Source organism: Zootoca vivipara, chromosome 13 (genome assembly GCF_963506605.1).
Source record: "Zootoca vivipara chromosome 13, rZooViv1.1, whole genome shotgun sequence".
Classification (NCBI taxonomy): Eukaryota; Metazoa; Chordata; class Lepidosauria; order Squamata; family Lacertidae; genus Zootoca; species Zootoca vivipara.
This window is the reverse complement of record NC_083288.1, coordinates 50,824,639-50,847,544: the sequence shown is the minus strand read 5'-3', so window position 1 is coordinate 50,847,544 and position 22,906 is coordinate 50,824,639. Positions and strand designations below refer to the sequence as shown.

Below are 22,906 nucleotides of genomic sequence, written 5' to 3'. Positions count from 1 at the left end.
CGACATGCCCTGTTTGCCGGATGCCTGGGGCGCCTTCGAAAAGCGCGCCTTTCGAACCCAGGTGTTTGGCGGATCAGGCGCCGACATTCATTTTCCACTTGGGGGTGGCGTCTTCAGCCCCATGTCAACGCAGAACCTTCCTTCCTCTCTCACCGGAGGGGAGGCCTTTTCCTAATACCTCCGTTTAAAAAGGGAAATCATCTCATTTCCTGAAAACTTATGCATGCATACAAAGAAAAAGAAAAAAAACAAAACAAAGCACAACCTGGAGGAGGCAGGCTGGTGCTCCCTCAAGGCTTCCCCTATTGTTCATTAGCTTTTCCCTCTCTTTCTGAGGTTCCAGACCTCTTCTAGAAACTTCTGGAAAGTTCTTAGGCCCCCGTTGCGACCACCGGGGTGGCTGAGGTTCCAGACCTCACGGCGTCCCCCTTCCCCACTTTCTTTCTGCTCCTGCCAGGCGCAATTCTGGATAAGGTTCTCTGAATACAGCTTCGTTCGCACCATCCTTTTAAAGTGCTTTGATCCCACTTTAAACAGCCAGCGCACTTCTCCCGAGGAATTATGGGAAATGACACCCAAGGGTGCCGAGAAGGCCATACATCCGGATTTTCCTGGGATTCCAATGTTGAAACCAGCAAGGGCGTAGCCAGGATCAAAACTAGGGGGGGGCAAGCCATGATCATTCAGGGGCGGGGCCACAAAGTGGGAACGTGGGCGGGGCTACAGGGCCAGCTGGCCTGACGATATCGTGGTGGCGGCAGCGGCGGCAGCGGCCACCTTGTGCTTCTGGTGCTGGCAACGGCAGCGGCTACCCTGCTTGGCTGGAGAGGACGGGAGGGTCGGGCAGGCAAGAGGGGGTGACAGGGTGGGCGAGGGCAAGGCAAGGCACGGCCGCAGTCACGACGGCTCCGAGGCGTTGCTGCATATCAGCATAATATTTCAACCATGTTGTGGGTTCAAGCCCCACCTTAGGAAAAAATTCCTGCATTGCAGGGGGTTGGACTAGATGACCCTTGTGGTCCCTTCCGACTACAATTCTATGATTCTATTGATATATTGCCATAGCATATGCATCATTCTGCTTTCTTGAATTGTCCTACTCCTAGGCATAGCAGCCAACTCCTAGAGGCCTAGGTGCCTCCCCCCCCAATTACTAGTAAATACCGTATTTGAAAGAGTCACCCCCCCCATGTTGATGGGCTTTCTATGTGGGGCTTATCTGCCCCCCCCCCCCCAGTATTTTATTAAGGATGGAAGAGGGAGGGAAGGAAGGAATAATAGAGAGAGGGATACCTCATATTTGTGGGTGCCTCTGGGTGATGCTGTGAAGCTGGAACTCTGCAGCAAGATGATGGGAGGGTTGGGCAGGGGAGAGGGGGTGGCAGGGCGGGCGAGGGCGAGGCAAGACAGGGCCGCAGTCTCGATGGCTCCGAGGCGTTGCTGCATATCAGCATTATATTTCAACCATGTTGTGGGTTCAAGCCCCACATTGGGGAAAAATTCCTGCATTGCAGGGGGTTGGACTAGATGACCCTTGTGGTCCCTTCCGACTACAATTCCATGATTCTATTGATATATTACCATAGCATATGCATCATTCTGCTTTCTTGAATTGTCCTAGGCATAGCAGCCAACTCCTAGAGGCCTAGGTGCCTCCCCCCCCCCAAAAAAAATTACTGGTAAATACTGTATTTTAAAGAGTCATTCCCCCCCCATGTTGATGGGCTTTCTATGTGGGGCTTATCTGCCCCCCCCCCGTATTTTATTGAGGATGGAAGAGGGAGGAAAGGAAGGAATAGAGAGAGGGATAACTCACATTTGTGGGTGCCTCTGGGTGACGCTGTTATGCTAGAACTCTGCAGCAAGAGGAAGATACCGGTACACCTGTACAGGAGCCTTGTAAGCAGCTTTCTCTCTGCTTGATTTACAGCAGGCACGTCCAACAGGTAGATTGTGATCTACCAGTAGATCACTGGATGTCTGTGGTAGATCACTGCTAGATCACTGGCACCCCTAAAAAAGCTCACCCAAAATTTTCCTCCTCCCTAAAAAAAGCTGAACTATAACCTGAAGCCCTAAACAAAAATGGGCCTCCCTCCCTCCTAAAAGAAGCTCAACAAGTTTGACCTAAACCCCCCAAAACAGGGCTTCCCTTCCTTAAAAAAACTCAACAGCTTTGACCTGAACCCCCCAAAAGGGGGTAGATCACTCCCAGTTTTTAACTCTGTGAGTAGATCAGAGTCTCTTGGGAGGTGGCCACCCCTGATTTACAGTATACAGATGCAGGAGGAGGGGCAGACTGGAACACCACTGCTTTTTATAAACATCACTGTGTCTATCAAAGCTACAGCCCCCCCCCTTCTTATTCACTTCCTTTTAGCCTTGCAGGGCCACCTTAGTCAAATTGAATCCTCTGCAACCTCATTAAATCGCCAATAGAACTGTTAATGCGATCCCTGAATGCCCATTAACAACTCCCACTGAATAACAATAGGGTGAATAGGGTGAACCTTGCCTGAAGGGATATTCTGCTCCATTGTCTTAACTGCTTAAGTACCGGTAGCCACTTTGCTTTATTTATTTGATGTGTTTTTGTTACAGCTGTGTTCCCGCCCCCAGCAAGTGGAGAGCTGCTCTTGCTAAAGCAAAGCCCTTTCCACTTCAGTTTTTGGAGGGGCAAAGTATTGGTTATGGTCTGTAAAATACAATAATTTTTTGCTTCTAGGGGGGGGCAGCTGCCCCCTCCTGCCCCCCCCTGTCTACACCCATGGAAACCAGTGTCCGGGGAAATCTGGGCTGAACAACTTTCCTTTAAAAAAGCTCAACAACTTTATGTGTCTGGATTTTTTACTTCTTGAAATATGAGACCCTATCTTATCGCCGCCCCGCTGCAGAGGCACAATTCCCAGAATCCCCTGGGAAGAGGGATTGATGGTTAAAGCACTCTGGGAACTTGTTAGGGAATTTTATAGGGGGGGCACACAAACGAGGCTTCATTAGGGAATCAAGATTGGCACAAATGCCCTCAAGAGGACCCCGTCTGATCCTACAACACCACTCTAGTATCGCACCAACACGAACCCCCCAAGATCAAGCCCTGTGTAATAAAGGCTCCCTTTCCTACCCTTTCTCTGTTGCCTGAGACTCTATGTAACTGTTATCCTTCCTAAAAGGCTGCGCATTTTAGGGGCAATTTTCCATAAGGTCTTTGAAGCAGAGCGGAGACTGGGAAGATGGCTATAACATAACCATATTTCTTTATGAATGAATACCATGTATCTGTATTTCTAAATGAAACCCCCTTTTGCGACTCTGGCCAAGGGCTCTCAGGGATGCAGGGAACAGCCTTTAAGCGAGAGGTCACGGAGCCAGGGTGGTGCTCCTCTGCATATCCATAATGCATTCAGGTACCATCTCCTGCCATTCCCGACCCTCCGAAGCCAGAGGCAATACTCACACCTGGACCCATTGTTCCCCTCCCCCCGCCAGGTACTCAAGGATCCCCTCCCAGATACTTACTGGTACTTGCTTATCAATGTCCTGGGACATCGTGCATTGTTACCTTATGTTAGATCCTGTTTACCTCCTGTTTACCTGTATGCTAATGCCCCTTGCACCTTCCCCTTTTCTGACGTTTTACCCTGTCACAAGTGATGTAGGTATGATGCTTTCGATGTGCATTATGGGATGGTGGTGGGAAGTTTTAAAAGTTCTTGCAGCCCCGTTCACGGTGTTCAGTCTGGCATTGAACCTGCTGCGCAGTAATAAACCTTGCTGTTTGCTCCGGATCGTGGCTGGACTCCTTCCTTTTATACTCCGCAACGACCACATTCTCGCACCCAGAATTTTGCCATAACAGAACTAGAGTTCTACGAGGGGCAGGTGGGGGTCTCCTCTCGATACTACAGCTTCCAGGACTCCCATGAGAGTCAATCCCACTTCCCAGGGAATTCTGGGAACTGTTACTCTGTAGGGGGAATAGAAGGGTCTCCTCACAACTCTCAGTGTCATGAACAAACTACAGTTCCCATGGTTGGCTCATGGCTCTTTAAAGTGGTATCACACAGCGCTTTGATGGCAAAGGGTGGAAGCGGCCCACGCGACCTGCAACATCTCTTCGACGTTAAGAGGAAGATCGGCAAACAAAGCAGAATCGCAGTCGGAAGAAGGAAACAGCAGCAGCAATAATAATCATAATAATAATCAAGAATAACAATGGAGCACTAGGAACAGACAAGACAGATTTGGCCAGCAAAATAACACATTTAGAAAGAGCAAAGTACAAGACACAAAACATTAAAAAAACAAAATGAAGTCAAAGAATGATTCTAATAAACTCCTCTAACGCAGCCTCCTCCAATTTGGCGCCTTCTGGCGGCTTTGGACTACAACTCCCATCAGCCCAGCGCAGCCACGCTCCCAGCAGCCTCAGCAGCAGGCGGCTGCGCAGGCCAGGGGGCTGATGGGAGTTGTGGTCCAGGAGAAAGGTTGGCGAAGGCGGCTGGAGGTTTCCGTGCAACATTCACCACCCCGCTGTCGAAAGATGCGGCTAGCTTATGTCCTGTGGAGAGTCCATAGCTAGGGTGTGGGGTTAGCTCTCAGTAGCAGGCACCCCTGCTCTGCACGCAGAAGGTTCTGGGTTCAAATCTCCGGCTGTCAGGAGCAGGGAAAAGTCCGCCTGAGAGTCTCTGCTGTTCAAAGGAGTCAAGTACTGGGCTGAAGGTGCCCCAGAGGATTCTGGGAATCCACAGTCGCAGCTTCCGCCCCCAAAGCATCTTGGGAATCCGTAGCCGTGGTGGCCTCCCTCCAGTGAATTATGGGAGGGAACTCTAGTTTGTTAAAGGTTTAATAATTGCTCGCGAGCCCTCTCACCACGCTACAACTCCCAGCAGCCCCTAAGAAATTACACCGTGTGGTATTAAGGCCACTCTATATATCTAAAGGACATCGGAAGCAAATTCTTTCCCCCCAAATAATTCTGGGCACTGTAGTTTTTTTACCCCTAGCAGCCTCAGCAAACTACAGTTCCCAGAGTCCTTTGAGGGAGAGGATGTGCTTTAAAGGGACAGTGCATTTCTGCAGCCCGAGAGGTGTATAGCAGGTTTAACAGCTTTTTCTGCTTCTAAGAACCTGCACCGATTTCTCTCTGGGCCCAGCATTTCCTTCGCAGACTTTCTCTTCGAGCACCGAATTTTTGCACCGCTTCCCAGGCGGCACATTTGGAGGAAAAGTGAGGGGGGGGATAACCCCTTCCTCTACAAAAATAACATATAAGCTAAGAAGGCAAGAAACTGGCTTGGAAACTCTGCTTTTACTATCTTGGCTCTGCCTGCAGAGCCATACACCTGCAAAGGCTTTTGGGGTTTCTTCTCCACCCCCCCTCCATGAGGGGAGTAGGGCCTAGTGGGTTTATATCTTGGGAGCCGGGGGCACGAAGCAAGAATGTTTGCCCAGTATCTCCCCTGCCCTGATTCTGAATAATAATCAGCTCTCAATCTAAACATTCAAAACTTGCCGAACGGTCTAAATTGGGGGGTTCGGAACTGGCAGACATCTCTGTCAGACATTTGCAGGACCCCCCTCTTTAAAGAATGAAAAAATGCAGTCGCCAAGAATGTGACACCCAGCATTTAGGGCGTCCGATATTCTGAATTTCAGACACCCAAAGGTCCAGCTCTCAGGTGCAGGATATAAGGAAGATTCCAAACAAATACCTGAGCGCAAAATCTGCCAGTAGGTGGATTTTGTGGATCCGGTAAAAAACCGTGCAATACGCTCTCCATTCAGCAGAGACCGGCGTAAGGGCCCTCGAGGACTTTGTAGCGAATCTTGGTGTTGGTGACGGCGCCGTGTTTCTGGCGCAGGTGCAGCCGCAGCTGGCTCTTGTGGCGGAAGCGAATGTTGCATTTCTCACACTGCGGAGAGCAGACAGGTGTCAAGGCGGGCGCCTCCATTCCCCAACCTGGCGCCCCTTCAGCCGCGTCGGGCTACAACTCCCATCAGCCCCAGAGTCGTACGGCCGCGCTGGGAGTTGTAGTCCGAAACACCTGGGGGGGATAACAGCAGCGCTCGGCTGAATTTCCCGCTGAAACCCAGGGAGCTACCTGCTCGTGAGCGGAGGGGCACACCTCTCTCTTGACATCCCAATGGGGAAAGACAACACCGGAAAGGCAGTGTGGTGCAGTGGTTAAAGTATCAGAGTTCATAATCCTTACTCAGGCAGGAGCCTCAGGAAAGTCCACCACTTTCTGAGGGAGTCTGTTCTGAACAGCCCTTACGGCCAGAAATTTCTTCCTAACATTTAGGTGGAATCTCCTTTCTTGTAATGCGTTGATTTGGGTCCTACCTTCTGGAGGAGCAGGAAACAAACTTGCTCCATCTTCCATGGGACAGCCCTTCAGATATTTGAAGATGGCTCTCGTGCGTCCTACCACTTTTCCAGGCTAAGCACACCCAACCAGGGGCGTACCCAGGATCAAAACTAGGGGGGCAAGGGGGGGCCAAGCACGGGAGGGGAGGGGCCACAAAGTGGAACGTGGGTGGGGCTACGGAGCCCAGGTGAAACTGACTCCGGTCTCACCTAGGCGCCGCAAAGCTTTTTGCAGTCGGAGGCGCCGGGGCTCCGCTGACAGCACGCAGCCAGGGCGCTCGCTCTGGCCCGCCGGGCTGCCCCTGGTGCACTTATGGCCAGGACCCCAGCGGAGCTTGGCTTTGCCGGAGTGCGCGGCGGGGAGGGTGCGCCCACCAGCCCCGCCGGCAGCGCCGCTCTCGCCCATGGCTGCGCCGGCCCTGCTTCTAGGGGGGCAGCTGCCCCACTGCCCCGCGCTGGGTACACCTATGCACCCAACTCCTTCAACCGTTCCTCATCAGGCTTGGTTTCCAGACCCTTTATTTTCTTGGATGATGATGATGATGATGATGATAATTTATTTTTTAAACCCCACCCATCTGGCTGGGTTTCCCCAGCCACTCTGGGCGGCTTCCAACAAAAAATTAAAAATACAATAAAACATCAGTCATTAAATAAAACTTCCCTAAACAGGCCTGCCTTCAGATGTCTTCTAAAAGTCAGATAGTTGTTTATTTCCTTGACATCTGACGGGAGGGCATTCCACAGGGCAGGAGCCACCACCGAGAAGGCCCTCTGCCTGGTTCCCTGTAACCTCACTTCTCGCAGGGAGGGAACTGCCAGAAGGCCCTCAGCGCTGGACCTCAGCGTCCGGGCAGAATGATGGGGGTGGAGACGCTCCTTCAGGTATACTGGGCCGAGGCCATTTAGGAGCAGGGGCCAACAAACTTTTTTCAGCAGAGGGCCAGTACACTGTCCCTCACATCTTGTGGGGGGCTGGACTATATTTTTTGGGGAGGAATGAATGAATTCCATTGCCCCACAAATAACCCAGAGATGCATTTTAAATAAAAGCACAGATTTTACTTATGTAAAACATGCTGATTCCCGGACCGTCCGTGGGCTGGATTGAGAAGGCGATTAGGCCGGATCCGACCCCCCCCCCCCCGGCCCTTAGTTTGCCTACCCGTGGTTTTTTAGGGCTTTCAAGGTCATCACCAACACTTTGAATTGTGCTCGGAAACACACTGGGAACCAATGTAGGTCTTTCAAGACCAGTGTTATGTGATCTTGTGTGCTCTCCTCTGCACACCTTCCAACTTGTCAACATCCTCCTTAAATTGTGTTGCCCAGAACTGGGCACAGCACTCCAGGTCCGGCCAAGACAGAACAGAGGGGGGACAATGACTCCCCTTGACTTTGGACATTAGACTTTTGACGCAACTTGGAATCGCATTTGCTTTTTTCTGCTTCTGCTTCTCCCCACTCACATGATAAGGCTTCTCTCCCGTGTGGATACGGATGTGGCTCTTCAGGGTCTGGAGGTGCCGGAAGCGAGTCCCGCACGTTCCGCAGGGATAGGGCTTCTCCCCGGTGTGGATCAGGACGTGGGCCCTCAAGTGAGCGACCTGGGAGAAGGAAGGAGGTGTGAGCAGAGCTGTCTGTGTTCGGGGGGGCGGGCGGGGGCAGCTCTGCGGTTCTACAATTGCATACCTCCAGCCTCTGGGATAGCGCAGGCTGCGGAAAAGCCGGATGCGGGAATTAACCTAATTGGTCAATTGGCTGAACCTGAACCTGGATTTTACTTTCTTGGGCTCCTTGATCACTGCAGATGGTGACAGCAGTCATGAAATTAAAAGATGCCTGCTTCTTGGGAGAAAAGCAATGACAAACCTAGACAGCATCTTAAAAAGCAGAGACATCACCTTGCCGACAAAGGTCCGTATAGTTAAAGCTATGGTTTTCCCAGTAGCGATGTATGGAAGTGAGAGCTGGACCATAAAGAAGGCTGATCGCCGAAGAATTGATGCTTTTGAATTATGGTGCTGGAGGAGACTCTTGAGAGTCCCATGGGCTGCAAGAAGATCAAACCTATCCATTCTTAAGGAAATCAGCCCTGAGTGCTCCCTGGAAGGACAGATCGTGAAGCTGAGGCTCCAAGACTTTGGCCACCTCATGAGAAGAGAAGAATCCTTGGAAAAGACCCTGATGTTGGGAAAGATTGAGGGCACTAGGAGAAGGGGACGACAGAGGACAAGATGGTTGGACAGTGTTCTCGAAGCTACGAACATGAGTTTGACCAAACTGCGGGAGGCAGTGCAAGACAGGAGTGCCTGGCGTGCTCTGGTCCATGGGGTCACGAAGAGTCGGACACGACTAAACGACTAAACAACAACAACGAACCTGGATGGCTGCCCCTCAATCAGGGTGCAATACCAGCTGGCACCATGTGGGGGAGCCCTTCGCTGGGGCAAATAGGGAGGAACCCAGCATAGAGAGGGTGGTTCATAGGCAGCCACTCAGATTATTATTATTAAAAGGTAAAGGGACCCCTGACCATTAGGTCCAGTCGTGACCGACTCTGGGGTTGCGCGCTCATCTCGCATTATTGGCCGAGGGAGCCGGCGTATAGTTTCCAGGTCATGTGGCCAGCATGACAAAGCCGCTTCTGGCAAACCAGAGCAGCACATGGAAACGCCGTTTACCTTCCCGCTGTAGCGGTTCCTATTTATCTGCTTGCACTTTGACGTGCTTTCGAACTGCTAGGTGGGCAGGAGCAGGGACCGAACAACGGGAGCTCACCCCGTCACAGGGATTCGAACCGCCGACCTTCTGATCAGCAAGCCCTAGGCTCAGTGGTTTAACCACAGCGCCACCTGGGTCCTTATTATTATTATTATTATTATTATTATTATTATTATTATTATTATTAATTTATACCCTGCCCATCTGGCTGGGTTTCCCCAGCCACTCTGAGTGCCTTCCAACAGAATATAAAAAACACATTAAAACATTAAAAACTTCCCTAAACAGGGCTGCCTTCAGATGTCTTCTAAAAGTCAGAGAGTTGTTTATTTCCTTGACATCTGGTGGGAGGGCGTTCCACAGGGCGGGCGCCACCACCGAGAAGGCCCTCTGCCTGGTTACCTGTAACCTCACATCTCACAAGGAGCAGCAGCGTAGCTAGCCGCCTGGATGCCCGGGGGCGGGGTGCCTGTCGCGCGCATGTGTCACGCAGCGCATGTGTCACGGCACACGGCGCATGCGCGCACAGGAGGCAGGCAGCGTGGTGACACGGCAAACCCCCACGAGCAAGCCGCGAAGGAGGCAGTCTCGCTTGCGTCGGGGCTTCTCCTCCATGGCGGCCTCCATGCTGCGCCCCCCACCCCCCCTATTACTACGCCACTGGCAAGGAGGGAACTGCCAGAAGTCCCTTGGAGCTGGACCTCAATGTCCAGACTAAACGTTGGGGGTGGAGACGCTCCTTCAGGTATACTGGGCTGAGGCCGTTTAGGGCTTTCAAGGTCAGCACCAACACTTTGAATTGTGCTCGGAAATGTACTGGGAGCCAATGTAGGTCTTTCAAGACCGGTGTTATGTGGTCTTGGCGGCCACTCCCAATCACAAGTCTAGCTGCCGCATTCTGGATTAATTCTAGTTTCTGGGTCACTTTCAAAGGTTGCCCCACGTCGAGCGCATGGCAATAGTCCAAGCGGGAGATAACTAGAGCATGCACCACTCTGGCGAGACAGTCCGCGGGCAGGGAGGGTCTCATTCTGCGTACCAGATGGAGCTGGTAGACAGCTGCCCTGGGCACAGAATTGACCCGTGCCTCCATGGACAGCGGTCAGTCCAAAATGACTCCCAGGCTGCGCACCTGATCCTTCAGGGGCACAGTTGCCCCATTCAGGACCAGGGAGTCCTTCACAAAGAGGGTTTTGCCTCCCACCCCCTGCCAGGTATCTCCCCCCCTTTTTTTACCTGCACAAAACGAGATCCGCAGGTCTCACACTTGTAGGGCTTCTCCCCGGAGTGGATACGCAGGTGAGTCTTGAGATTCGCCGGGCGGTTGAACTGAGCGCCGCAAATCCCACAGTGGTACGGCTTCTCTCCTAAGTGCGACAGGTCGCAGTGGTACAGGTGAGGCTTCAGGGGCTGGTCACACTGCTCTGCAATACTCCCCTCACCCACCGATATGGGACTCCATCTCCCCACTCTTAATAGACTCCTGGAATCACAGAGTTGGAAGGGTCCCCCAAAGGTTATCCAGTCCAACCCCCTGCAATGCAGGCATCTCAACTAAAGCTTCCCTGACAGGTGGCCGTCCAACCTCTGCTTAAAAGGAAGGAGAGCCCACCACCTCCCAAGGGAGTCAGTTCCACTGTCGAACTATCGGAAAGATCTCCCTAATGTTTAGTCGGGGAATCTCCTTTCTTGGAACTTGAAGGCATGGGTCCGAGTCCTACCCTCCAGAGCGGGAGAAAGCAAGCTTGCTCCCTCTTCCATGGGACAGCCCTTCAGATATTTGAAGATGGCTTTCATGTCTACTCTTCTCCTGGCTGAACATACCCAGTTACTTCAACCATCCCTCATATGGCTCGCTTTCCAGACCCTTGATCATCTTGGCCGCGCTCCTCCGCACACCTTCCAGCTTGTCAATATCCTTAAATGGTGGTGTCCCAAACTGGACAGAGGACTCCAGGTGGGCCTAACCAAGGATGAGACAAGTGGAACTATCCCTTCTCTTGATCTGGGCACTAGAATTCTGTGGATGCAGCCTAGAATAGCATTAGCCTTTTTTGCTGCTGCATCACACTGTGGACTCACATTCGGCTTGTGGTCCACCGAGACCCCTAGATCCTTTTCACATGTACTGCTAGTAAGCCAGGTGTCCCCCATCTTACATTTGTGCATCTGGTTCTTCCTGCCTATGTGCAGAACCTGACATTTGTTCCTTTGCAAAGTTTAATTGATTGTTTTGATAATCCATATCGACATATAGATATACAGACACCTGAGTTTTATATACACCGGCGTGGAGCCCATGTTCTGGATGAAAGCCCACTTTAGACATGTTCGAAATAAAGCAAAACAAATCCTTCACGCACCGGTATGCAGAGATCTGTGGCTTGCTAGGTTCCCTTTGTAGCGGAAGGCCGAGCTGCAGAAATGGCATTTGTACGGCTTCTCTTCAAGGGCACTTTCTGACGCTGGGGGGCTCCGTCCTCCTCCTCGCCCCTCTTCTTCGTCTTCCTCCAGGTACCCTGAGTCACAGGCACTGCAGTTGTAAGGGCCAGCCCCTGGGGAGTCACAAGCGCGAGGCATTTGGGCCTGCCCAGTCTGTGCAAAAACACACTCTCTGCCTTGAAATCCCTTTTTCATGGATTGACAGAATTGTAGAGTTGCGAGGGGCTCCAAGGGTCATCTAGCCCCACCCCTGGAATGCAGGAATGTCATATGGGATTGGAACTTGCAACCTTGGCGTTATCAGCACCATGCTCTAACCAACTGAGTTGTTGTTGTTGTTATTGTTATTATTAATGTTAAAAATGTGTTGCAATATGCAACATCACTTTGGCAAAAATGTGCAAACGGCATTCGACCCTGTGCACATTACGAGAAATTCGCACTAAAATCCTAGTGGATTTTCATAAGACCCTTTTAGAAAAATAAATTAATTGCAAACTGATGTGGAGACTTATTTTTATTCATTGATTAAATGTAAAGTAAAAGGTAAAGGGACCCCTGACCATCAGGTCCAGTTGTGACCGACTCTGGGGTTGCGTGCTCATCTCACATTATTGGCTGAGGAAGCCGGCGTATAGCTTCCAGGTCATGTGGCCAGCATGACAAAGCCGCTTCTGGCAAATCAGAGCAGCACATGGAAACGCCGTTTACCTTCCCGCTGTAGCGGTTCCTATTTATCTACTTGCATATTGACGTGCTTTCGAACTGCTAGGTTGGCAGGAGCTGGGACCGAGCAACGGGAGCTCACCCCGTCACAGGGATTCGAACCGCCGACCTTCTGATCAGCAAGCCCTAGGCTCAGTGGTTTAACCACAGCGCCACCTGGGTCCCTTAAATGTATCGATCACTTTTTTTTTTTAACCAGAGGAACTCAGAGCAACTTACAACGTATAAATGGACAAAGGCATACGTTAGAACCGGCACAGAAGGAAAAGGAAAGGAAACTAATAATAATAGTAGTAGTAGTAATAATAATAATAATAATAATAATAATAATAATAATAATAATAATAATTACCCCACCCATCTGGTTGGGTTTCCCCAGTCACTCTGGGCAGCTTCCAACAGGATATTAAAAACACGATAAAACATCAAACGTTAAAAACTTCCCTAAACAGAGCTACCTTCAGATGTCTTCTAAAAGTCAGATAGTTGTTTAGTTCCTTGACATCTGGTGGGAGGGCGTTCCACAGGGCCCTCTGCGATCTCACTTTGGAAAAAAGCAGGGTTGAAACATCCCATCCACTCAAGGAGGCTGCAGATGATTCAAAGCCAAAAGCCTGGCAGAAAAGAGATGCTCAAGGATGTCTAATGATGGCGCCAGGCGAGCCTCCCTGAGGACAGCATTCCACAAGTGGGGAGCCATCACCAAAAAGGCCCCGTCCTCATGTTGCGGACTCCGGCCCTCCCGAGGAGGGGGAAACACAAAGACAGGTGCCCGATGGCGACCACAGGGTCCGGGTTCGGATCATACGGGAGCTGATTGGAAAATAGAGAAGCAGAAACTGGCCCTTCCTACTCACCAGAACCGCAGGGGTCTCCCTGCCCCATGGAAGTGTCCTCTGGAGGGTGGGAGCAAAGCAGGGGGGCTGGCTGGTTGCAGGCGGAGCAGTGGGGCTGAGAGGAAGGCAGCCTGGGCAAGAGCGGAAGGAAGGAAGGAAGGAAGGAAGGTCAGAGCCAGGCAGAAAACGTCCTTCCTATTTATAGCCAGTCTTTCATCACAGGTCTCAGAGCAGGCGGCAACACGACTAAAGCAATTAATACAATGGATCGCAAACAATTAAAACGAACAAGTGATTGGTGAAAAAATAATTGCACATCGCAATTATTATTATTTAATGTGTTTCTCTCCTGCCTTTCTCCCGAGCCGGGATTCAAGGCGGCAGACACTTATTCCGCAATCTGGGGGGAGCCACATAAAAAGTCGTCCCCCACCCCTGAATCTCAACACCAACGGTGTTGGTGGGAACAGAGAGGTGTTGCCTCAAGGAGCAGGGAGTTCCATAGTTGCAGAATCGGCCCTCTCACGTCAACTGGACCTTTGAGGGCAGCCAGAAGGGGAACAGTTAAAACGCCCTGCATCCTGGCCTGCAAAAAAAGGCAGAAGTAAAAAATAAAATAAAAATTCCACAGACATGAAGCATAGAAGACAGCCTTGCCTAATCCCACTTGGAATTGAGAATAATTCCTGGTCTCTGCAGGCCCCTGTTTTCACACTCTGAACTGTGGAACCCAGACCCATAGCTATTTCAGAGAATCACAGAGTTGGAAGGGTCCCTGAGGGTCATCTAGCCCAACCCCCTGCAATGCAGAAATATGCAGTTGTCCCATACGGGGATTCGAACCTGCAACCTTGGCATTATCAGCTGTGCCTGAGAAGCGTGTTTGGAGCAAGGTGCGATGGGAGAGAAATGGCGCTCCGGACATGCTCAGAGGCTTATCCCTACCCTATGCTCCTAGACGTGCGTGCAACAACAAGATGGGGAGGAAAGGCACTCTGCACAAGCTCAGAAGCACCCTCCTCAATTATTACAATCAGGGAATTTCTGACGCCCAGCCAGGGCCGGATTTAGGTTTGATGAGGCCCTGAGCTACTGAAGGGAATGGGGCCCTTTATATGACCAGCTGTCCTTTGTCAACAACAAATTGTCGCTGTTTTTGTGTGTTGAATATAGGCTATATGGCCATTTATGGACCTAATAGGTATCTAATACCATTTGCCACCCATTGAAAAGCTCCATTGAAAAGGAGGGAGAAAGATTGTTTTCTGCTGCTCCAGAGAAGCGGACACGGAGCAATGGATTCAAACCACAAGAAAGAAGATTCCACCTCAACATTAGGAAGAACTTCCTGACAGTAAGAGCTGTTCGACAGTGGAATTTACTACCAAGGAGTGTGGTGGAGTCTCCTTCTTTGGAGGTCTTTAAGCAGAGGCTTGACAGGCATATGTCAAGAATGCTTTGATGGTGTTTCCTGCTTGGCAGGGGGTTGGACTGGATGGCCCTTGTGGTCTCTTCCAACTCTATGATTCTATGATTCCTCCCTCCCACCCCACTGGCTCCCTGACCTGTGAAGGAGGCTTCCGTCCCCGGGGTCTCCATCCTGGCCAACCTGGCCGTGCGATTCGGGGGGGTCCAGCCTCCCCTCGCGCAGCATGGAGTTGAGGACGATGAAGCGGTACTTCTTCCAGTGGCAGGCTTTGGGGTCCGCGCCTGGGGGGGCGCAGCTGCTGGACTCGCAGGGGGAGGCCGGCTGGCCCGGAGGAGACTGGTCCCCGGCCCCGGGAGACATCGCAGACCCCAATTGCTTTTCCTTTGGGCAGTAGGGACCTGGTAGAGGGCAGCCGGAGGCCCCGGCGGTGGTGGGGGGTTCTTCTTGCCCCTGCCTTGGGAAACTGGGTGCGAGGGACCCCGCGGCGTCTTCCAGGGTTTTGTGGCGGGGGAAGGTGGCCGCTGGGGGGGTCAGGAAGAAGGTCACCCGGTCGTAGCTGCGTAAAAACATAAGAACAGAACAAAGTTAAGAACGGCTAGCATCCTGTTCTTAGGGGAAACCCACAGGCAGAATTCGAACACAGGAGCCTAGCCTTCTCCTCTGACTTCTAGCAACTGGGATTATTCAGAAGCATTTGCCGCCTCCGACTGTGGTGGCACAGTTTAGCCGTTCTGGCTAGTTGCCGTCAATAGCTGTCTCCTCCACGAATCTCCCTGGACCTCTTTTTAAGCCGTCCTGTGGCAATGAGTTCCACTGCGCTGCGTGGGGGGAAAAAATGTTTTGTCTGCCCTGAACCAGAGAGGGAAGCAGAGGAGGAAGTGGGTTAGGCCTTCTGAATGGAAGGAGCCTTTGTTGTCATCCTCCCAAATTCCCACGGCTGCCGTTAAGACGAGGAAGGGCCCTTCTCCGGTCTGCTTCTAGCACCTGCTCAAAGTTTATTTCCTTAGACAAGCCTACCAGATATATTTTAAGAACGGCAGAGTGCTTCTATTTTGACGGATTTTACACCAACTTGCCTCCCACGTTTGATTTCACTGGTCCAGCCGCGTCCTGCCCTCACAGTGACCAACCAGATTCCCACAATGAGAAACACAAACAGGATTCGAACCCAAGAGCCCACTCCCTTTCTGCGTTTTCCAACGACTGGGACTCAGAAGCATTTGCTGCCTCTGACCGTGGCGGCAGAGCATAGCCGTTCTGTCTAATAGCCCCCCTCCCCCAAAAATAGCCTTTTCGAATTGGTCCAGTCCTCTTTTATAGCCATCCACGTTGGCGGTGTTCGCTGCCTCCTGTGGCAGGGAGTTCCGCTGCCTGAAGAAGCGCTTCGTTGCGTCTGCCTTGAATCTTCCAACCCATTTCTCTGTGATTTGTTCTCCTGCCCTCCCCACCCACTTACCTGGCCTGGATGAAGCGATGGCAACTCTCCACCACGTGCTCCATTTGCAGGTAAGAGGCGGCAGCCAGCACCGCGGGCACGGTGCCCGGCGTGAGGATCAGGCGAGACGTGTACATGAAGTCGAGGAGGGCCTGGAACCCAGCGGGCTCGATGGAGCTGGGCAAGGTGAGCACGCTGACCTCGTGGCCCCCCTGGCCCAGGAAGATGGAGTAGAAAAACCCGCTGGAGGGGAGGGCACACAGAAGGAGGAGAGGCGTCAGGGCAAGAGGACCGCAAGTCCCAGCATGCATTGCTCCCGCAAGCGAAGGAGAAGGGACCGCAGCTCCCAGCATGCTCTAGCCGCAGCCACGTTCGGTGCCAGGGCGTGGGGCGTTCACACAGGGCAAACCACGGTTTCCTTTGCGAGACCATGGTTCTGGAGGAACCCAGTTAGGATTTTGGGATTCCCAGGAGAACACAGCTCCTGCGCCACAATTCTAATATGAATAATTTTATATTGTGCTGGAAGCCGCCTAGAGTGGCTTGGGCAACCCAGCCAGATGGGTGGTTGATGATAATAATAATAATAATAATAATAATAATAATAATAATAATAATAATTTTTTCATTTGTACGCAGCCCATCTGACTGGGGACTCAGCTACACTAGTCAACTATAACGCTATAAGTGCGTTATAACAGCTGTAGAGCTGAAATACGAAGCCAATGATAATTTCCATTGTGAGCTTTTTTTCCCATCGTGTTTTTCCTTTTTTAATAGCTGAGTAGATCCAGCTGGAGTTGCCCCAGACACTCTGGGCGGCTTCCAACAAATATCAAAGCGTAATAAAGCATTGGACTTTAAAAGCTTCCCTAAAGAAGGCTGCCTTCAGATGTCTTCTAAAAGTCGTGTAGTTACTTATCTCCTTGCCATCTGATGGGAGGGCGTTCCACAGGGAGGGTGCCACCACCGAGAAGGCCCTCTGCCGATTATTTATAATAGAAATGATAACATCCTTCCTATTAGTATTAATACAGGGCTAGGCCCCGTGACTCAACGCAGGCTTTCACAATAGCATGCTGATCTCTTAAGACCCCAAAGCCAGTGGTTTACCTTTGTCCGCTTTGCGTGCAGGGCCGGTGCTAGGGGTTTTTGCGCCCTAGGTGAGATCACCTTCTGGCGCCCCCCCAAGGGGTGAGAGTGTGTGTGTAGGGGCGGGAGGGAGGGGGGTGAGAGGCAAATAGCGAGAGAGAGGGAGGGAGGGAAGAGAGACAGAAGGAAGGAAGGAAAAAAGGGAGGGAGGGAGGGGTGGGTGGGTGAGAGAGAGAGAGAGAGAGAGAGAGAGAGAGAGAGAGAGAGAGAGAGAGAGAGAGAGAAAGAAAGAAAGAAAGAAAGAAAGAAAGAAAGAAAGAAAGAAAGAAGAGAGAAAAAGAGGGGGGGAGGAAGCCTGCTCTTGCAAGAGGCGGCAGCGGGATGAGTGCCCCGAAAGGAGCGCTTTCGGGGCACTGATCCTGTCGCCACCTCTCGCAGGGGGCGGCTGCGTCTCCCTTCTCTCTGGCTCACTGTGGGGCGGTGGGAGGGAAAGTGGCCCAGACGTCGCCTCTCGCAAGAGCAGGCTTCCTTCCCCCTCCCCCAGCAGGCTGGCCAGCGCCCCCTCCATTTTGGCGCCCTAGGCAACTGCCTAGTTCGCCTTAATGGACACGTCGCCCCTGTTTGCGTGGCTCCAGGCCCGCCCAGGATTCGAGACAAACCAGTCGTAAATGTGGCTGCGAGGACACGGCGGGAGCTTTGTGGCACTGGCGGGTGGAGATTTACCTCCAGGGCCAGATTTAGGTCTGATGGGGCCCTGAGCTACTGAAGGTAACGGGGCCCTTTGTATGTCCAGCTGTCCTTTGTCAACAACAAATGGTCACTGCTTTTTTGTGTTGAATATATGCTGTGCTATATGGTCATTTATGGACCTCATAGGTATCTCAAGCCATTTGCCCACGTTGCCATGCAACCAGTCCATGCAGAATGTATATATATATATATATATATATATATATATATATATAGGAGCAAACCAGTGATATTTTAGGGAGCAGGCTAGCAGGTGGGGCCCATGACTTACACCATAGGAGCCTACACAACACAAAACACTGTTGCTGTAAGTAGGTTTTATTTAATTTGTTTTTTTATCTTATATTTTGGAAATTTACATCCAGTTGTTGTTTTTTCCTTTAAATTTTTGGGCCCCCCCAAGAGAGTGGGGCCCTAAGCCTTAGTAAGCAAACTAAGGCCCGGGCGTCCTCTGAGTCTCCCCTTTTCCAGGCTAAACACACCCAACTCCTTCAACTGTCCCTCATCAGGACTGGTTTCCAGACCCTTTATAGCATGGGTAGGCAAACTAAGGCCTGGGGGGCCAGATCCAGCCCAATTGCCTTCTAAATCCAGCCCGCCGACGGTCCGGGAATCGGCGTGTTTTTACACGAGTAGAATGTGTCCTTTTATTTCTAAATGGATCTCTGGGTTATTTGTGGGGCATAGGAATTTGTTCATTTTTTTTCTCTTCCAAAATATAGTCCGGCCCCCCACAAGGTCTGAGGGACAGTGGACTGGCCCCCTGCTGAAATTCTAACTGCTACACTACGCTGACTCTCTTGTGGGGGAGAAGGAAGGAAAGAGAGGTTCAAGAGGGGATGGCATTGGGAAGAAATCCCGCGCTGCAAAAGGCAATGTTGGGAAGAGAACTTTAAAGGGTGCCTCTGGAACCGTGCAGAATTCGCACTCGACTCGAGCCAGCTCTGGGATCCAGCATGCCCATTTCAGCATGACCAAGTCTCTCCAGTGGCATGTTTTTCCGACACAATGTAGGGAGAGGAACAAGTGTGAGGATAACTCAGTCCGTGGCAGACAGCAGGGCCTTATTGGTATTGGCACCCCAGTTATGGAATTCCCTTCTCTCTGGGATACGGTTGGTGATGACAAGTTTTCGGCAGATAGACCATGGTGAGCACATAGTTAAATTGGTAGGTGAACTATGGTGAGCACATCTGGTAGGTAAACTATGGTTAGCAAATAGTTAAGCTGTGGAACTCCCTGCCACAGGAGGCCGTGGTGACTAGCTTGGATGGCTGTACAAAAGGATCGGACAACATGGTAGAGGAAAGGGCTACTGCTGGCTGCTGGCTGCTGATAAGCTATAGCTTGTTTAGCTTATACGTAAATCCGGCACTGTATCACCTCCCATGTGGCTGCTCTGTGTCCCAGCATTGCCCTCCGTACCACAAAACCGGTGCCCCGTATCGGAGGCCTCTCGCCCTCCCTGCCGCCAGGGAGGCCATGTGGGGCTCACCGGACGTGGACCCCCGTGTTGCCTAACCAAGCGCTCCCTCTTACGCTTTTACAAGCCGCCGCCCTCCTATGGACCCCCTTGGCCACGTGTGGCACAGACACAGACAAGTAAGGTGGGACACTCACCTGCAGGCGGTGAGGACGGCTTTGTGGGCTTGCAGAGGGCAGCCCCCCACCCGCAAGGTGACGTCCGTGAGGATGTGCCGCTTCCGGAGCTCGTTCAGGTTCATCAGGACGTCGTTGGAGTGGCGCGTGAACTCGCGTACGTCGCTCTGGTCGCGTGGCCCGGCCATCGCGCCTGCGGGAGCGGGAAGAGCCTTAGAATGGCGGAGACCACCAAGGGTCATCTAGAATCATAGAGTTGGAAGAGACCACAAGGGCCATCCAGTCCAACCCCCTGCCAAGCAGGAAACACCATCAAAGCATTCTTGACATATGCCTGTCAAGCCTCTGCTCAAAGACCTCCAAAGAAGGAGACTCCACCCCACTCCTTGGTAGCAAATTCCACTGCCGAACAGCTCTTACTGTCAGGAAGTTCTTCCTAATGTTGAGGTGGAATCTTCTTTCTTGTAGTTTGAAGATTCTAGAGCCCAACCTGCCGTTGCAGGGCTCGAACCTGCAACCCTGAGATTAAGAGCCTCCCACTCTGCTGGGCAATAGATATAGGACATAATATACAGAGGGAAGTCAGTTAACACACAAGGGACTCGAACCACTTTAGAGGAATAGGAAGAATGTGATGGTAAAGGGACAACAGAAAGAGGGAATATAAAGGTAATATGTTGCTATGAACTTTGTGTATAGAATATTCGAACGATGGTTTGTACTCCTTAAATAACTTTGTGTACTTGACAAGTATTTCTTTTCCCTTTTCCTTTTTATATTTTCTTTTATGTGTCGTTTTCTTTTTGGTACATGTGGGTGTAAGGATTAATTTATTTTCTTTTTTTGGTAAATTTTTAAATGCAATAAAGATATCTATAAAAAGAAAAGAAAGAAAACAAATTAAAAAGCATATACAGTTACACCAAAAGCAGGAAAACCTAAAAAATCACGAAGAGAGAGAGAGAGAAATACACACACACACACACACACACACACACACACAATATAGATTTGAATCTCTGGGGAAAACTTTGGAAGAGTGATTTGAAGTTCACAGCATGTTATTTATTGAAGGAGAACTACCTGAAAATGGTATTTAACTCTGAGTAGACTTGCTAAAATGTATATGTCCGAATCGGATAAGGGCTGGAGATGTAATGAGGTTATGTTTTATCACATGTTGTGGACTTGTAAAAGGGTAAAAGAGTATTGGGAAATGATATATAATGAATTGAAAAAATGTTTTAAAATACCTTTCAAAAAACAACAACACAGAGTCCTCTTTGCTGGGGATAATTCAGAGGGAAATTCCCAGGTGTCAAAAAAGACTATTTATGTCTGCCACTACGCGGCCCCGTGTTTCGTTAGCCCCAAAATGGAAAATGAGCGAGGTCCCAACCAAAGAAGAATGGCAACGTAAACTGATGGAATACACGCAACTTGCAGATTTAACATATAGAATAAGAGAAGATATGTTTAGAGAAGATTGGAAAACGTTTACTGAATATATGGGTGAAAACTGCGTTCCTTTAAAACCGCTGGTAGCATTAAGATAAATCCAACAGTGTAAATAAGTTTTGATGGATGTAACTGAATGGTTTAGTTCATGTAAAATACGCAGGGATGTTTGGTATGCAAAATGAACCACGGAAAGAGAAGAAAGGAAGCCATTGATTTAAGGTTGTTTAAGTGAATATTTTGAAATGTAAATTAGAAAATGAGAGAGAGAGAGAGAGAGAGAGAGAGAGAGAGAGAGAGAGAGAGAATGAGCCTCACACTCTGCAGACTGAGCTGCCATGAGCTCGGGTGTCCTGGAGTCATATAGAGATCTCGAGAGGGTACCCTGCGGTCATCCAGCCCACCCCCCAGCAATGCAGGAATCATAGCTGACGAATCCCTGACAGATGGCCACCTGAGCTCTCTTTAGAAACATCCCTCAAAGGGGAGTCTACTGCACACAGGACAACCTTCCCAGGTCAGGGACGTAGCACAGAGCTGGAGGTTACAACCCAGGAGTCCTGGCCAGCCGCCTCTTTGATCCTCCCTCCATTCATTTATTGAAGAATGCAGAAGTCTTGGCGCCCTGCCTTTTGCAGCCGCATGCAGCTGGCCTCCAAGAAGTCATGGAAAACCCTCCCGGGAGTCCCTAGTTCCCATGATCCCTTGCACCAAATTTGTTGTATTTATTGAATGCATTTATATATCCTGCGTTCTTAGTTGGGATTCAAGGCACCCTCCAATACTTGATGGATCGGTCGATTGCATTTACATCTCACCTTTTTCCTCCAATTTGCTCAAAGGGACACGCATTGTTCCCCCCTCCCAATTTAACAACCCCCCCCCAGGCTCCCACGACAACCCTGCGAGGCAGGTGAAGCTGAGGCACCCAGGGAGCTTCATGGCCGAGTGAGGATTCGAACTCTGGACTCTCTCACGTCCCGGTCCGAAGCGCATTTCACAAATATAAATTTATACTTATATTCCAAATGCATTTTTTTTATTTTTAACTTCGTGTCCTTCACCTGCACAACGATGTGGATATGCCTCTATTCTGAGCCTTTGGGGAGAAAAGCGCAAAGCGAGCGCATGAGACCATGGAAACCGAGACCGCCTCTCCCCCCCCAACCCCCCCCCAGGGGTCCCGTTTCCTCCCACCCAGCCTGCTCCTAAGAACCTAAGAAGACCCTGGACTCATCTAGCCCCCCACCCTCTTTTCACGTGGACCAAGCCGGTGCCCACGATGGGGAAACCCGCAAGCGGAACCCGAGCGCACGAGAAACTCTCCCCCCAGCAACTGGCATCCAGACGCGTTTACTGCCTCCGACAGGGGACGGCGTAGAGCATAGCCCTCTTGACTAGCGGTGGCCACGGGTAGCCTCTCCTTCACCCCTTGAACCCCGTTCCCCCCCCCGAAGGGAAAAAAAACCCACCTGCCCTTCACCCCTTTTGCGCGTCCTTGGGAACGCCTGGTTTTGGATGCTTACCCCCCTGTCCCGCAGGGTCTTTTCCTGGAGCCGCCCGCAACGTGCTATCCCTGCCCGCAGGTGGGGAGCTGGGGGCCAGAGAGCCAGCTGAACCCCCCTTCACCCCCCCTGAAGCCGCGGAGCCCCGAGAACCAGCCTCGGAGGACGGCTGGGCCGGCATGGCCTTTTTATAACGTCGGAAAGGAAACGGCGTTAAGTCACACATCCTTCCTTTCAGAGTTTGGCTCAGCTGTACTGGGAAGCAGAGAGAGGTGTGTCTGTGATTTTTTGGGGGGGGAGAGGCAGGAGTGGGTGTATTTATAGCGCTTTCAGGAAAAAGAGGGGGCGCTTACAACTCAGGGAAACTCTGCTCCGCGTCTTAGCCGTACCCGGGTACCCCACAACCCCAAAGATGGAAGAATGACAAACAAAAAAAACCCTGGATGCCTTCTTCCAGTTCCCCAAATCTTGATATCTTGCCAAACGCACGGGGTGGGGGTGGGGGTCCCTGCTTCAAAGCCCCCTCCCCACCCCTAAGGC

The 22,906-nt window shown here is 51.1% G+C and overlaps 1 protein-coding gene across 3 annotated transcripts; it reads right to left on the bottom strand.

Annotated features, from left to right (window-relative positions):
- Positions 1–1,258: 1,258 nt before the first annotated feature.
- On the bottom strand, positions 1,259–22,510 carry BCL6B (BCL6B transcription repressor). Of its 3 annotated transcripts, none has more exons than XM_035135517.2 (9): positions 22,388–22,510; positions 19,425–19,596; positions 15,984–16,205; positions 14,664–15,083; positions 13,120–13,229; positions 11,458–11,649; positions 10,331–10,461; positions 7,840–7,977; positions 1,259–5,915 (listed from the first exon to the last, which is right to left on the bottom strand). In XM_035135517.2, exons 2-9 carry the CDS (start codon positions 19,589–19,591, stop codon positions 5,784–5,786), a joined length of 1,512 nt encoding a protein of 503 aa, XP_034991408.2. In that variant the 5' UTR covers positions 19,592–19,596; positions 22,388–22,510; the 3' UTR covers positions 1,259–5,783. The 3 variants fall into 3 exon arrangements, with proteins under 3 accessions (XP_034991408.2, XP_060137895.1, XP_060137894.1); XM_060281912.1 differs by having other exon boundaries at positions 22,334–22,394; XM_060281911.1 differs by lacking the exon at positions 22,388–22,510 and having other exon boundaries at positions 19,425–19,654.
- Positions 22,511–22,906: the final 396 nt, after the last annotated feature.

What these genes read in the sequence shown, in the direction of transcription:
- BCL6B (XM_060281911.1), bottom strand. Translation starts at nt 19,645, where the DNA reads ATGACCCTTGGTGGTCTCCGCCATTCTAAGGCTCTTCCCGCTCCCGCA. An exon ending in CATCGCTTCATCCAGGCCAG is followed by an intron (nt 15,084 to 15,983) that starts GTAAGTGGGTGG and finishes GTTTTTACGCAG; the next exon opens with CTACGACCGGGTGACCTTCT. An exon ending in CCACAGATCTCTGCATACCG is followed by an intron (nt 10,462 to 11,457) that starts GTGCGTGAAGGA and finishes TGTCGCACTTAG; the next exon opens with GAGAGAAGCCGTACCACTGT.